Genomic DNA, 14,353 nt, shown 5'->3' on the forward strand with positions numbered 1-14,353 from the left:
AGAGAGAGAGAGAGAGAGAGAGAGAGAGAGAGAGAACTCTAAAAGAGATGACTTAAATTTGTCTTAGGTCGGGTTCACACCTTGATCAAAAAACGGAAAATGGAAAAGCAATAGCCAATCAAAACTCGCGTTGATAATAAGTAGTACAAAACTAACAGAAATTCAACTACCAGCGCGAGTTCTGATTGGCTACTGCTCTTCCACTTTCCGCTTTTCCGTCAAGGTGTGAACCTGGCCTTATGCGTTTAATTTCCGCTTATTTGGCAATCGTTAGAAATTAATATTTTGTTAGTTACGTTCAACCTACTTGCCTATAAGCGGTGTGTCACAAAAGTTTGAGACACTGTATATCCAAAAGATTATTTAGGGAATTTTCGAATACATATACACGTATATACTCGTATTCTTATAGTTATTTATACATATATATCTCATTATATATGAGTTGTAACTTTAATTTTCAATTGACATAAAATTACGTATTTTTAAAAATTACAATTAATTGCGCCGATAACAAATAAAAACTTGTACATTATATTTATCTCAATGAAGAAAAAAATCGTGAAATCCGCCTGCGCGTCGTTTTGTTGAAAACGAATGAATGGAAGCTTAAACGAAGTACCCTCTTCGCTACTAGTAGAAAGCTGAAAAATAACGTACATGTAACAGATAAACAAGGAAAACGTGCGATGTCTGCGATAATAAATTCGGAAGAGAACCGAAAAATTGTTGAAAGGAAAATAAGATAAAAAAGACTTTTTCTACTCGGCGCGTTCATGAAATGAAACAATGTATGAAAAGATATTATATGAGATGGTAATATGTCGAAGTTGATGGTAATGAACGGGGCAATTAGTGACATGCAAATGTAAAGCAACGATAAACATATACAAAGTTGAGGAAAATTATTTCGTTAACTAAATAAGTACAAATGTCATACGAAATCTGTAGAATTGATAGGAACCGGAACTCACTAGGGCCAGGATGCGAAATAATTACGAGAAATGTACCATTATGCTAGATGTCCCTTTAATCAAAATAAATGATATTACAATATCAGGATATAAACTCAGTACTCAATATGCAGTGTAACGTAAGAACGTAAGAAGATAGATCAAAGTATACAAATAAAATGTCGGTTATCTCGATTAAAAAGCGATAATCGAGATGATGTCTTGGTGATCAACAATATGAGGTGACTAGGAAATTTGACTTCTAACAAAATTTTTTTAAACAAGAGAAATTAAATAAAAAATACAAATTGTAATTAAAACGATATATATTGAGGAGATGAGAAATGCGAGGCTATAGATGATAAAAGAGCGAAAGTAATATGGCAGAAAAATAAAGATAAAAAAATCAGTTACTGAAGAAAAAGATAAGGATAGGTAAAACGGAAGACCGCCAAGAAAGGAGGGGAAAACAAACGACCTGAAATTATAGTCCAAAGTGGAAATGTAAGAGAAAAGGGTGCAGCTATGGTAATTGATATTAGTAGTGTAGGTGAAACGATAAAAATATGCGAAGATTGAATGAAAAGTATCCCGAAGAGAATGGAGTTGAACTCGATGAATTTGCTCGTGAACGCGCAAATATTTATAGAGTAAGATGCGAAAGGAGTAAATATACATAGCATTGTTCATCGTGAGGAGAAACGAAAGGTGAGAAAGGAGGAGATAATAGGATAAGATTTAATTAAATAAATTACCGGTAGTGTGTTGTCATGTAATAATAAGAGAGATAATTATTTATTTCATTTTATTCATCCATTTTATTTATGCATATTAAGTCGGACAGTTAAAATAACGACTGAATGTTTCTTATGGATATATGTGTCATCTCAAAGCATCATAAAAAATATATAAATTATATAGATTCCTTCTATTGTTATAAACGCGCGCGCGTCTTGTATGAGCACAATTCTCTTATTAATTTAACAAATATTTAATTTCTTTTGTTTCCCTTGATCTTTATGTAAAACTACGTTTTGTAGTAGGTACTTATTTTTGATAAGGTCATAACATTATAAATTAAATTAAAGTTTTTTTATATATATATAAGTAATGAAATTTTTTTATCAATATTTTTTGTGCAAAAATTCATTTAGATTGATTTATTTATTTAAAAATTATTTACGTAAAACTGCAACAAAATATGGTTATTTCATTATTTCATTAAGCTATTAGACATTGTTGTTTGTTTTCTTACAGTTAGTTTCAAAACGTCTTGTTTTAGAACGATAAAAATTTTTAGGTTGATATTAGTTAATAGTAGCTTGATTTTTAATTGATATTTGATTGATATCGTACAAAACATTCTTAATTTCTAAATAACTGTTTGAATAAATAATATCAAATCTTATTCATTAGTATCTTATATATTAGTATATAAATTCACGGGAAATTGTTATATGTAAGCAATTAAAGATCCAAGCTAGACTGTTATAGGCTTCCTATTCGTATTAGTTATGTCCTTACATTAACGGTTTTTAGTATTGAATATTGCTAATTTGATATTGTTTGTTTACGTCGTCTGAAAATAGACGTTGGTATCTACTTATGATTATTGCGAAGAATATTACTAAGGCCTCAGTAGTCTAGGATACTTGTGGGTAAAGCAAGCGATTCAGGTTCGACTCTCGGCCGAAGTAATATTTTTCGTAATATAATTAAATTATTTACAGATTTTTAATATGTCATTCAACATATTATAAGATTCAAGATGCAATGAGCATCAAAAATTGCTAGATTCTTAGTCAATTTAACTCGTAATACTGCGGTAGTTTATCAGTTTGCATAAGTCTGAAAAAAATTTCGACGCCCATTTAGGGATCTACATACGTATATAAATTTATACGAAATTATATTGAAAGCATTCAAGCTTCAGTTTGACCGTAAATGGCTTATTCTCATTGGATAACTGCTTCTTTGTTTCTTTTTTTAGATTGTAACGACAATGCAATTAGGAGAGTCAAGGTTAACTAATCGAGAAATATATTTAGCCTACTATAAGTAGGCATAAGTCCAGAGCAAGTTCGATTACTGTGGAAAATGATGGACTACTCGAAAGAATAACAGAGTTAACTGGTATAACATAGGATTGGCTTGGTATTAATATACCATAGATAAACAGAATTAAATGGGGAGGGATTGCAGATTATTCGAGTTGAAAGCGGAAGGAGTTTTTCGTTGAGGGAAATGTAAATAAGTGCTTAATATTCCATTAGAGTAAATCTCTATAAAATATCATAACCGAGAACAAAGAATAAGGGAATGAATATGAAAATACGATGAAACACAACAGTACGATAAATACGAGGGTTCGTATGAAAAGTGTGAGGTAGACACACGGTGGCTCGGGATAACTTAGCTCTTCATTTTTTTTTTTTTTTTCTTTCTCTTTGTCCCTTTTCTTTTGCTCTCATTAAAAAGAGCCGTACAAAGTGTGGAGCGAGCGAGCGATGTGAAGCTGAAAACCCAGCGTTTCTCGAAGCACAAGTAGGCTAAAGTGGAAATACGGGGGCAGCAGTAGCGGATCGGGTGGTGAAGAATGAGGCGAATGGTGGCGGTGGGCGCAAAAGGGGGTAGGAGTGGGAACTATGACGTCATCGTTGAGGGGTTGCCCGGGCAACGGGAAACGTTCGCCGCGTCGGGATGCCGACGCGCGTCGCCACCGCCGCCGCCGCCGCCACCGCTGCCGCCGCCGCCGCCGCCGTCGCCGTAAAAATCAATTTAGACCTTGGCTAGGTGACCGCTCCGCGTTCGCACGGCGTTGCTGCGACGCGGCCGCTCCGCTCTCTCTGGCGAGGCGACGAGAGCCACGCTTCTCTGGAGGTGCCGGGCTGCCGACCCTGCCGACTGCCACCACACCGCACCACTACCACGAACCACACGAGCTCGGGGCCACGGGCCAAGCTCCGGTAGTCACGAGCGGCCAATTCATCGAGCTGGTGCTCCGATCGTGGTGCTGGCGACGCGACGCGTCGGTATCGCGTGCGTAAAGGCATATTACATGCGCTCACACAATACATACACACGTACGCGTAACATATATACACATTTACATGATACAACCGTTACGTATACGCACGGAGAGACGTCAGTGCATACACGCAGCCACGCGTGCGTACGCACTGTTCGCGCGCGCGACATGAAGCATCCCGCAGCGGGAGGAGCAGCGGTGGAAAAGCTCGGATGAGAGAGCACTACTCGCGCATAAAGTGGTATTGGGTATATAGCGAGAGAGAGAGAGAGAAAAAGAAAGCGGACGAGAGAGAGAGAGAGAGAGAGAGAGAAAAAGAAAGCGGACGAGAGAGAGAGAGAGAGAGAGAGAAGAGAGAGAGAGAGAGAGAGAGAGAGTGAGTGAGAGTGAAAGAGAAAAAGAGAGAGAGAGAGAGAAACGAGTTTCTGAGCCGAACATAGTGCGCGCAAGCTTGCGGAGAATAGTCCTGGTGGACGCCTGAGGGGGAAGATCGACGTGGGAGCTTTCAGTGCCGGAGCTTGCGGAGACGCGCTACCAACTCGAGAAGAACTCTATCGTGGAGGTTTTTCGACCGTTCAGCGTGCTGCCGGAACTTCCGGATTAGCTCGTGCCGACGAGTCGCAAGGAAACGGATGAGCTTGACAGTCCTGGATGTGTCGCGGGAGAAAAATCGCGCGATGCTTGCGTAAGCAGTTGCGTACGTCGATAAGATAGTTTCGTATTTGTGCTCCGGCAATTGCCAAGAAGAGCTACCGAGAGGAGAAAAGAGTCCGGGACCATACGAAGGCAGACGCTGCGTGAGAAGCGAAGCGTGATACTCGATTGAAAGATTGCGGGTGTGCTGATTGAATTGTTCAATGAACAAAACTCGCCCGGCATCATCGGGTCTTCGAGCGAACGTCTGTTTTTGTTCTCACGCGATCAAGCACGGCGGAGCTTTCAAAAAGTACGCCGAAAAGCTGCGGACGCTCTTCTTTCGTTGATCGTTTGATGTTTACTCGTAAGCGTTTTTCCCTCTATATTTTATATAAGCGACTTCGGCGAAGCTTCATCTATCCGAATTCCAACTTTACGGATGTGACCGAGTTTACGATTGTGTGCTCGAATAAGAGTGAAGACGGGCTTTACGGAAACAAGAAACAGAATTCTTCTCGTCCAGTTGGCATTTACACGATGGCACTTTAAAAGAAACTTGTAAACTGCTTGTAACATTCTGTGAAAAGCTCCATCTTTACCTGCTACGAAGTGTATAAGAGAAATATTTTACAAAATCTCTATAATGTTCTCGCATAAATTTCTAGACTCATTTTCCTAATTGTGATCATTTTCAGCCATTAAAATACTTTTTCTCGTTATCATTAAAAGATAGCGTTTTGTTGCTTGTTATGTGAATTGATGACGATTGGATCCGGCTCGATAGAAACACGTATTTGAGTCTTGTCAACGAGCAATGTCATCGATAGCCGTTTCTACGAGGAGTGCACTCGTATCTGTGTATAGACTCGACGGAGAGCTCGAAAACTAGAGAATGTAGTGTCCTGCTTGCTGGCGGGAGTTCAAGCTCAGGCTTTTGCGGCGGCCAACCGAACCGAAACAGGTGGAAGATCTCCGGCGCGATACTCTGAAGAGTACCACGAAGAGCTATCGCGTGACTATCGATGATGGTGAAAGGCACGTTGCCAGAACGCGGTTGGTTGGCCCGGCGCGCATCTTCGCTCGGATCGTGCTCTTCTGCGTGCCGGTCATCAGTTCGTTAAGCTCGATATTTTTTTGGAGAGATCGAGCTGGAGGAAGAGAGAAGGAAATTCTAATTGAGGAATGCTAAACGTGAAATGACGTTTTTTGGGATCGTTCTCGAGCTTAGGCCGTCGACGCCGATGTCATCATCATTGTCGTTGTCATCGTCGTCGTCGTCGCCGCCGTCATCATCGTCGTCGCGACGTTGGAGGGGCAAATGTTATTTGGCTAGTTAGTTACATCTCTCCGATGCGATTTTATAACGAATGCAGCGAGACGCGTTGGGACTCGATAAGAATCTGTTTCGACATTTGCATTTTGAAAAGCAGGAGTGACGACAAAAGATCTTTGCGTAAACCGAATTTATTTTCCCGCAAGGGAAAGGTTTGTTGAAAAGATAAGTATACGCAGCTGGGTGAGGCGAGTAGAAAAATAAATAAATTCGTAGATAAAAATAAACGAAATAAGTAGAAGACGGAAGTAGAAGAGCTACCGATAGTAAAGAAGACATAGTAAGTAGATCTTGGACTTAAAAACTAAGATCTGATTAAAGGAACGTTATAGAGAAGCCGAGAACTTGAATTAAATATAGAAATTAGCAATGTGATCGTTCTTTGAGAGAAATCTAGGCCAGAGTATAGTCGCACTACTCGATCGCGCGATGGGTTTGAAGAAGCATAAATCAAACAAATGTCAGTTCGAACTGACCTAACAAGAACCGTGGTAAAAAGTAGCATATTTTGCGCGACAAATCGGAGGAAAAAGTCTTTAAATTCAAAAGATTTATTGAATCTTTATGTAAAAGAAATCTGGAGGGTTGCCAGTTGCAAATATGAAGAGATCGGTTCATAGTTCATTGCAAGAAAACTAATTGAAGTAATCGTCGAGATAGCCACGAATGTTTGAATGACGAGTAGTGCCACAAATTTCAGTTCGTAAATATTCAAATTGGCAAAAAAAAAAAAAAAACACCGCTTTACAGGATTCAAAGATCTTATCCATCGTCAAAGCTATCTACCGTAAGTGATTGATACGAACCGGATCATCGATGTTGGACTTATTACATATACAGATCTAGATTGCAAAGGTTTGTACAGAGAATCGATTTGACGTGTCAGGAGTGGAGTTGCCAACGCTTCGGGTACGGTCAACGCTGGCTCTCCCGCTACCCTGAAGGAAGATTCCACCTTCAAGTATGGCCTCGGTGGCAGCGTGGCTGCCATTCGCCCGTGCGGCGGCGATCGGTTGGGTACCGATCGCCACACACCCACTGCCACCGCCACCGATCCCGAAAGACCGACGTAAGGCCGACGACGAGAAGCTGCTGATCAACGTGAGCGGCCGTCGCTTCGAGACGTGGCGCAACACCCTGGAGAAATATCCGGATACGCTACTCGGTTCGAACGAGCGCGAATTCTTCTACGACGAGGAGAGCAAGGAGTACTTTTTCGACCGGGACCCAGACATCTTCCGGCACATTCTCAATTATTATCGAACCGGCAAGCTGCATTATCCGAAGCACGAGTGCCTGACGAGCTACGATGAGGAACTCGCGTTCTTCGGTATCTTGCCGGATGTGATTGGCGATTGTTGTTACGAGGACTACAGGGATCGCAAACGCGAGAACGCCGAACGGCTGATGGACGATAAGTTGAGCGAGAACGGTGATCAGAACCTCCAGCAGCTGCTCGACATTCGGCAGAAGATGTGGCGGGCCTTCCAGAATCCGCACATCTCCACCGCGGCGTTGGTATTCTACTACGTCACCGGATTTTTCATCGCCGTGAGCGTGCTTGCGAACGTGGTGGAAACTGTGCCGTGTGGCAATCGTCCGGGCCGCGCGGGCACCCTCTCGTGCGGCGAGCGTTACAAGATAGTATTCTTCTGCCTGGACACAGCGTGCGTGATGATTTTCACGGCCGAATACCTGCTCAGGCTGTTCGCCGCACCTAGCCGATGCAAATTCGCGCGCTCCGTGATGTCGATAATTGATGTGGTCGCGATACTGCCGTATTACATCGGACTCGGAATCACCGATAACGATGACGTGTCGGGCGCGTTCGTGACGCTACGCGTGTTCCGCGTGTTTCGTATCTTCAAATTTTCACGCCACTCGCAGGGATTACGTATTTTGGGTTACACTCTAAAGTCCTGCGCTTCCGAGCTGGGTTTTCTCGTGTTCTCGCTCGCGATGGCCATCATTATCTTCGCCACCGTCATGTTCTACGCGGAGAAAAACGTCGACGGTACCAACTTCACCTCGATACCTTCCGCCTTCTGGTACACCATCGTAACGATGACTACGCTGGGGTAAATACAATTTCTTTATTACTTATTATAATTGATGTATTGTAATGTATAGGTATGTATCTGTCCCTCTCTCTTCTCTCTCCCTCTCTCTTTCATACGTTAGTTGGAAACATTACAATACATTATTATTAAATCTTCCACGTTTGTGTTTTTTACATACTTATTTATTGTTATATAAATTTAGGCAAATTATACAGTTATATCATACATATATGTATATACATACAACCCTCCACAAATCAGGCTACACTCAGCAGAGAAAGCAGCTTTGCAATTGTTGTAAAATTCTTCAATATGATTAGTTTATATAATACATTTTATGTAAATCTATAAGAGCCAATCGGTTTTAAGGGCAAATTATATTATAATTTATCTTGTATGAAAAAAATATATTTTGCAACTTTTTAATATATTTCCTCTTCAATGTGTCAATTTTTATCGCTAATTTTAATATGTTTATCTATATGTATGTATATAATTTCAATTGACTAATTTATGTCATCTTTGAATTTGAAAACGGAACGTAATTTTATTATTTAGATATTAAGTTTATGCAAAACTTCTTTACATTAAAAAGCTTGATAATTGATTTTCGCATTTACAACTTATGTAACTTAATATGAAAATAGAGCGTAGTAGTGCACTTACAATGCGTCGAGTTACGTACTATTATATGTAGGTATAGTGGAAGTGAATTGTCCGTTGAAGTACAGTAGAGTTTGAGTATTTGACACAATCTGGTGGCCAACTTTAGTGTCGTTATAACTTTTTAACGAGATCGTCACGGTTCCTTGGCCATATGTAGTATTTTTGTGCGAAACTTTGTTTTGCGGACATTTAATGTTTTGCACTTTTAATTATTTCGATAACGTGCACTTTTCATGTATGCTTTATCATGCACTTTGTCATGCTTTCAAACTTTTTCAAATTATTACTACTTTAATTGACGTGTGAGTAAAGTCTAAAATTAAAATTTAGGATCATAAAACTTGTTTGTAATTCTCATATTTTACAAATATGTGCGTGCATGTGTGTGCAACTTGTGCTTAAAACGGTTTATAATTCATACAAAAGTAATAAATATGCACATGTCATTACACTTATATTAGACTTTTAAAATATTTTAAACATTTTATTTATTATATAATTTGTTAAACATACCTTCATTAAATTTTCTGTTATATTTAAAAAGAAAAGACTGTTCAAAATTTGCCAAATATTCGCTTTATAACACGCTTAGAAATTATATGATAGACTGTTGCAGTATAATTGTAAAACATCAAATCACTAATTATTTAATCTAATCATCGGATAAGTATATTAAATTCCATCTCGTGAAAATATTATCGTGATTTGATGGAGCATTATTCCCACAGAATTTACTCGTCTATAAAATCTTCTTTTTTCCTCTAATTCGCGAATTTTCTTCCTCCCTTTCTCGGTCCAATATCGGAAATGGGCGCCGGCACGATGGAAAAGTCTTGCACGCATCTCTTCCGCAGCCACAAATACAGCTGCACTCGATTCCTCGGAAGCGTTGGTTGTTCCTCTATTATACGACACGGCCGCTATTTCTGCCCGGCCGAATCTATGCCAATAGTATTTTTGTTGCGTTTTCGCTCAGACAGCTGACAATCACACGTGTAATCTGAGTTACCGAAGATTGTCCGATAGTTGCATCTATTTGTTACTATCCGCAGAATTTGGATACAGTTTGTCATACAGGATTACACCTCGCCAACTGTGTTTCTTTCATATAACATTATTACTATCGAACACTTATTATATGACACTATGTTTAGATTTTTTTTTGAAAGTATTCATTGAAAAACAATATTTCATTCAATAATATTCAACTGTCGTTCGTATAAAAAAAAAACGTTTTTGCTGAAATATCTAAAAAAGCTAGATATAGATTTGAAAATAATTTTGTTGGACCAAAATAATTATGTAGGACACTCAAGCATAATAATGATGTAAAACGTTTTGACATTCTAGTAATAAATTGGATCGTCCTACATAATTATTTTAACACTTAGGTAGGTCTAACAAAATTATTTTTAGATTTATTCTATATTTTCAGATTTTTTATTTACTTTAGCTACTTTCATTATTTTTTCTGCAGGTATATTGACTATTGCATAAATGTCAGATCTCTATTAAGTTAGCAGGACTAAACAAAATGAAATCGAAAATTTATTAAAATATTTAATATTTTATTTTGCATCAAATTGTATTGTTAAAAATAATTTGGTATAAAAAATTTTGTATTAAATTATATTTTTAAGATAGTACACTCCTGATAATACCATTTAAAAGTTAAGTTCTACTGTTACGTTCTAAAAGTTAGGTGAGATACTTTTACTCTCGTCAGTGAGAGATAATTTTTGGTTGTGTTTGCCGATCCATAGAATTCCGTATGAAAAAAATAAATATAGATAATGCAATTCACATTGCTGTACTTACTCTCTTTAATTTACGTGACAGATTGACAAATGTTTATGAAAATTGTATTCCTTTCACAGTTCTGTTTTTCAAACTAAACAGTAATAAATTATAACATTTTTTACACAATATTATCTGTTTCATATTTCTCCATTGCATGCTCGTTTTTTAATAACATATCTGTTAATTTAGATTTTATAAAAATAAACACGACATTTCCATTTTCATGAAATTTTATACACGACACGTATAAAAAAAAGTACAGTTTTTAATTGCTTATATCTCTCAAGGAAATCACTTACACATCGATATTTTAAGAGTTTTTCGTTTTCACTTGAGAAGGTACTTATCTTTTAACATGTATTCTTATCGCTTTACAAGTAAATGTAACAGCTACATTCAAAGATACATTTGTATCTGGTAATCCATTTTAATCAATTCACTAAAATATCTCAAAATTTGTAAGTTTAAGACAAAAATGTTTCAAACAAAGGTTACTTACAAGAGAACTTTGCGAGATGTTAAGATTTTAATGAAAATTTGTGTACATATAGGCTATGTAAAAAGATGAATTTAAAAAATATCAGTTTTGGCGGAAAAATGTTTTAAAGGAGTTAGATTATCTCTTTTATGTGTAAAGCGGTTTTTTTCGTTATATCTCGGGAACTATTTCAGATATTAAAAATATTTTATATACAAAAGTTTTACAGTAAAATTACCTCTATTCATGTCAATATTTTTTTAGAATTATTAAAAAAATTTTTTTAACAAAAAACTTTTTTTAAAGCTATTGGGGGAAAAAGTAATGATCTTAGCTGACCTTAAGAAGATAAAATAACTCATACGACTTATTTAAAATATATAAAATAAATTCCAGAAACTTATTACTAGTTTAATAGACGTAAAACTGAGCATCAAGAGAGAGAGGATCGGTAATGATCGCTAAATTGGATAGAAATAAATCTTGTTTCTTTTATAAAAGAAATCTTCGACAGAAAGGAACTTGAATCGAGAAATAAGGACAAACTAAAGAATAAAGATATTTGTTAGAACATTTTTATTCTGGGTTTCTCTTATAGATACTATTTATCTCAACATTATAAGAACCATTATTGTTCTTGCGGCTTGTTCTTCAATATACAAATAGAGAAGCGTGGCAATAGTTACATGGCACTTTCTATGCAAATTACATTCTTCAAATAATTTTATGCAAAACTATTTTGTTTAACATTATTGCAGACGAAGTGTGAGTATGTAGTTTCGCTAGCTAGAAGATTGAGATTTCCTTAGAGCATTAAACGAAGTTCGTAAAATAGCGCAAAAGATAACCTCGGCATTGATCTGGATTTAATAGATAATATAATGTCGAATCGAGCAGGAAAAATCTGATTTGTCAATTGAGTCAAAGATATGTATCGCTATCTTTTTTATGTATCACTGCCTGCTTTAGCGTTTGCTTTGCGTGTCTGCAGGACCAGAACAGGTCACTTCCTTCAAACTTTAACGAGAAGGATCAACAGGTGCCTCGAGGGTTTGTCTAGTCGCACGACTAACTTGATCCTTTTTTAATCTACACCGGTCGAGTAGTGGTTGCCGATATAAATTAGCTTCGATCTGGACTTACGCGGTGCCGAAAAAAAAAAGAGTGAAAATTGCGGTATTAAAAACTACGCGAAAATTCCGAAATCAAACTGGTGCGCGGAATTAGTTTCGTAAAATTTTTCGCTTATCATGGGGATTACGTAGCTCGTCTATTGGCGATCACGCAATTCAATCATACTTTTAATCCTCCACCGTGCAAATCTATTTTTAAAGGGATGAATATTAATTTTTGTGCACGTGGAGAATCTTGAAAATTGACGTAGTTAAAAAAAAGCTTTGCTACTGAAACTACGAATTAATTTTACAAAATAACACTTTACATATTATAAGCTGTTACTATTATTCTCACAGGATACAAACTATAAATACAAAAAATATATTTGTATTTATAATGATTTAAATTTTTTAGTACATTAAACAGGTATCATCTGTTTCTATAATGCATATAAGTTAAAAAACGTAGATCAAATATTTTTAACGTAATTTAGTTTATAGATAATCAATATTGATTTTGGTTGGGACGCACGACTCTGCACATTTCGGATATCGGCGCAACTTATGTAGTGTATTCGGTTCTTAGAACATACATATATACATATATGGAAGGAGAATTGCTTATGCCACCCATGTACTATGCGAAGCCAACATTTATGTGAAAAGGGCAGTACACATCCCAAATGTTCGCAATGCGCATGCGTCAATACCGTCGTTAGTGTGATAGTTGTTTTAGTGTTTCTGCATGAACTTATAAAATAGACCCAGCATGCCCTTACGACAAAAGTGAAGCCAGCAGAACGAGATGCAAAACATCGATGAATTTTTGTTCTTCTTTTATGTGTGCATATTCACAGAAATAGAAAAAAAAATAGAAATATGAATACTTCATCGTTGTTTTTGCTCTCACTTATTCTCACTGATATATTGATTTCACTTCTACCACGTGGCCATGCCCCGAGTCTATCTTATAAGTCTATGTACCTTTCACACATTGGCTGTGTTTAACAGATAAAATTAAACAGTTAGCGCTTAGTGATACTTTAATACGATTGGTTCTTACTCTTACAAGTAAATCTACGGAGGTGTCACGCGTCGATTTTAATGAAATTTTGCAAATTTGTAGAACTATGCAAAATATTTGACACGTATTTTTTTTTTATCGGCAAAGGTCCATTGTAAAGGGTAAAAACTACCTCTTAAAGATAAGGGGTAGATTTAATAATAGGTAAAATAAGTTGATAATTTTAAAAAGTAAAATGTGTTAGAGGGGTTATTGGGGTCGCTGAAACTAAATCTTAAAAGTAAGAAATTTAAAAGTTTTCTTCACGTGCCACATGTGATCATGAGACGCGGCGGGCACACAAGCGTTTTCCCTTTTAACGTATGTAGCTACCGCATATTTAGACCGCTATTTTGAATTTTATGTTTAAGGAGTAGTTTTCACTCTTCACACACATACACACACAGAGTGGACTTTTGACGATAAAAAAAATACGTATCAAATATTTTTTATACTCTTCAAATTTGCAAAATTTCATTAAAAACGGTGACTGACACCTCCGTAGGTTTACTTGTTAGCAGTAAACAAAGATTCAGAAGAATTAAATGCAAGAATCACTAATGACCGAAGCCTCTCGAGGTGTCAAATTCTGATTTTAATGAAACTTTGTAGCTTACATAAAGAGATGAATTTAGAAAACATCAGTTACCGCCTAAAAACTGTTTGAAGAGGTGGGGTATGTTAAGTTAGCACCCCAACTATAGTACTCAGGAGTTCTGATTATAGTTCCCACTTCCTTTTGACGAGACGAAGAGTTCCTAATAGTTAATAACAAGAGTTCCGCTCAATAAACATTTTTTTTACATTTTTTAAAAATGGGGTGCTAACTTTTTATCGAATTTCGAGGTGGAATAGTTCTGAGCGGCTTAATAGCTTCAATTTGCGATAGCCTAGAGTTCCTGATATATAAAAAAAATTTTCGAATAATAAAAAAAAAATTAAAATCAAAAAAATTTTGACTTCAAATTATTTTCTAAGTTCCACGTCGGAAAATTTTTTGAGAGTACCGAGTAGTTCTGATCGGAGTTCTGGACAGTTCTCGGCGAGTTCTGTCGAAAAGTATCAGGGCTCAAAGCGATTGGACCAACGGTTTCCGAGATATACTCTAAAAATTGTTGATCTTCCGACAAATGTCGCTGTATCTTGCAAACCGTTGGTCCAATCGCTTTTTCACCTTACAGTTTTCGATAGAACTCGTCGAGTACTATAAGAAACGCTACT

At 37.0% G+C, this 14,353-nt stretch overlaps 1 protein-coding gene across 5 annotated transcripts in view; it reads left to right on the forward strand.

Annotated features, from left to right (window-relative positions):
- The first annotated feature begins 4,359 nt into the window (after positions 1 to 4,359).
- The window catches only part of Shal (potassium voltage-gated channel protein Shal), a 108,023-nt gene continuing 98,029 nt past the window's right edge, over positions 4,360 to 14,353 (forward strand). For all 5 annotated transcript variants that reach the window (XM_018551480.1, XM_018551476.1, XM_018551477.1 and 2 more), the window contains exon 1: positions 4,360 to 8,028. In XM_018551480.1, coding sequence (XP_018406982.1) covers positions 6,914 to 8,028 — 1,115 coding nt within the window. In that variant the 5' untranslated portion in view covers positions 4,360 to 6,913. The remainder of the gene's footprint in view (positions 8,029 to 14,353) is intronic.

The sequence above is a fragment of the Cyphomyrmex costatus genome, unplaced genomic scaffold (genome assembly GCF_001594065.2).
Source record: "Cyphomyrmex costatus isolate MS0001 unplaced genomic scaffold, Ccosl1.0 scaffold14, whole genome shotgun sequence".
Classification (NCBI taxonomy): domain Eukaryota; kingdom Metazoa; phylum Arthropoda; class Insecta; order Hymenoptera; family Formicidae; genus Cyphomyrmex; species Cyphomyrmex costatus.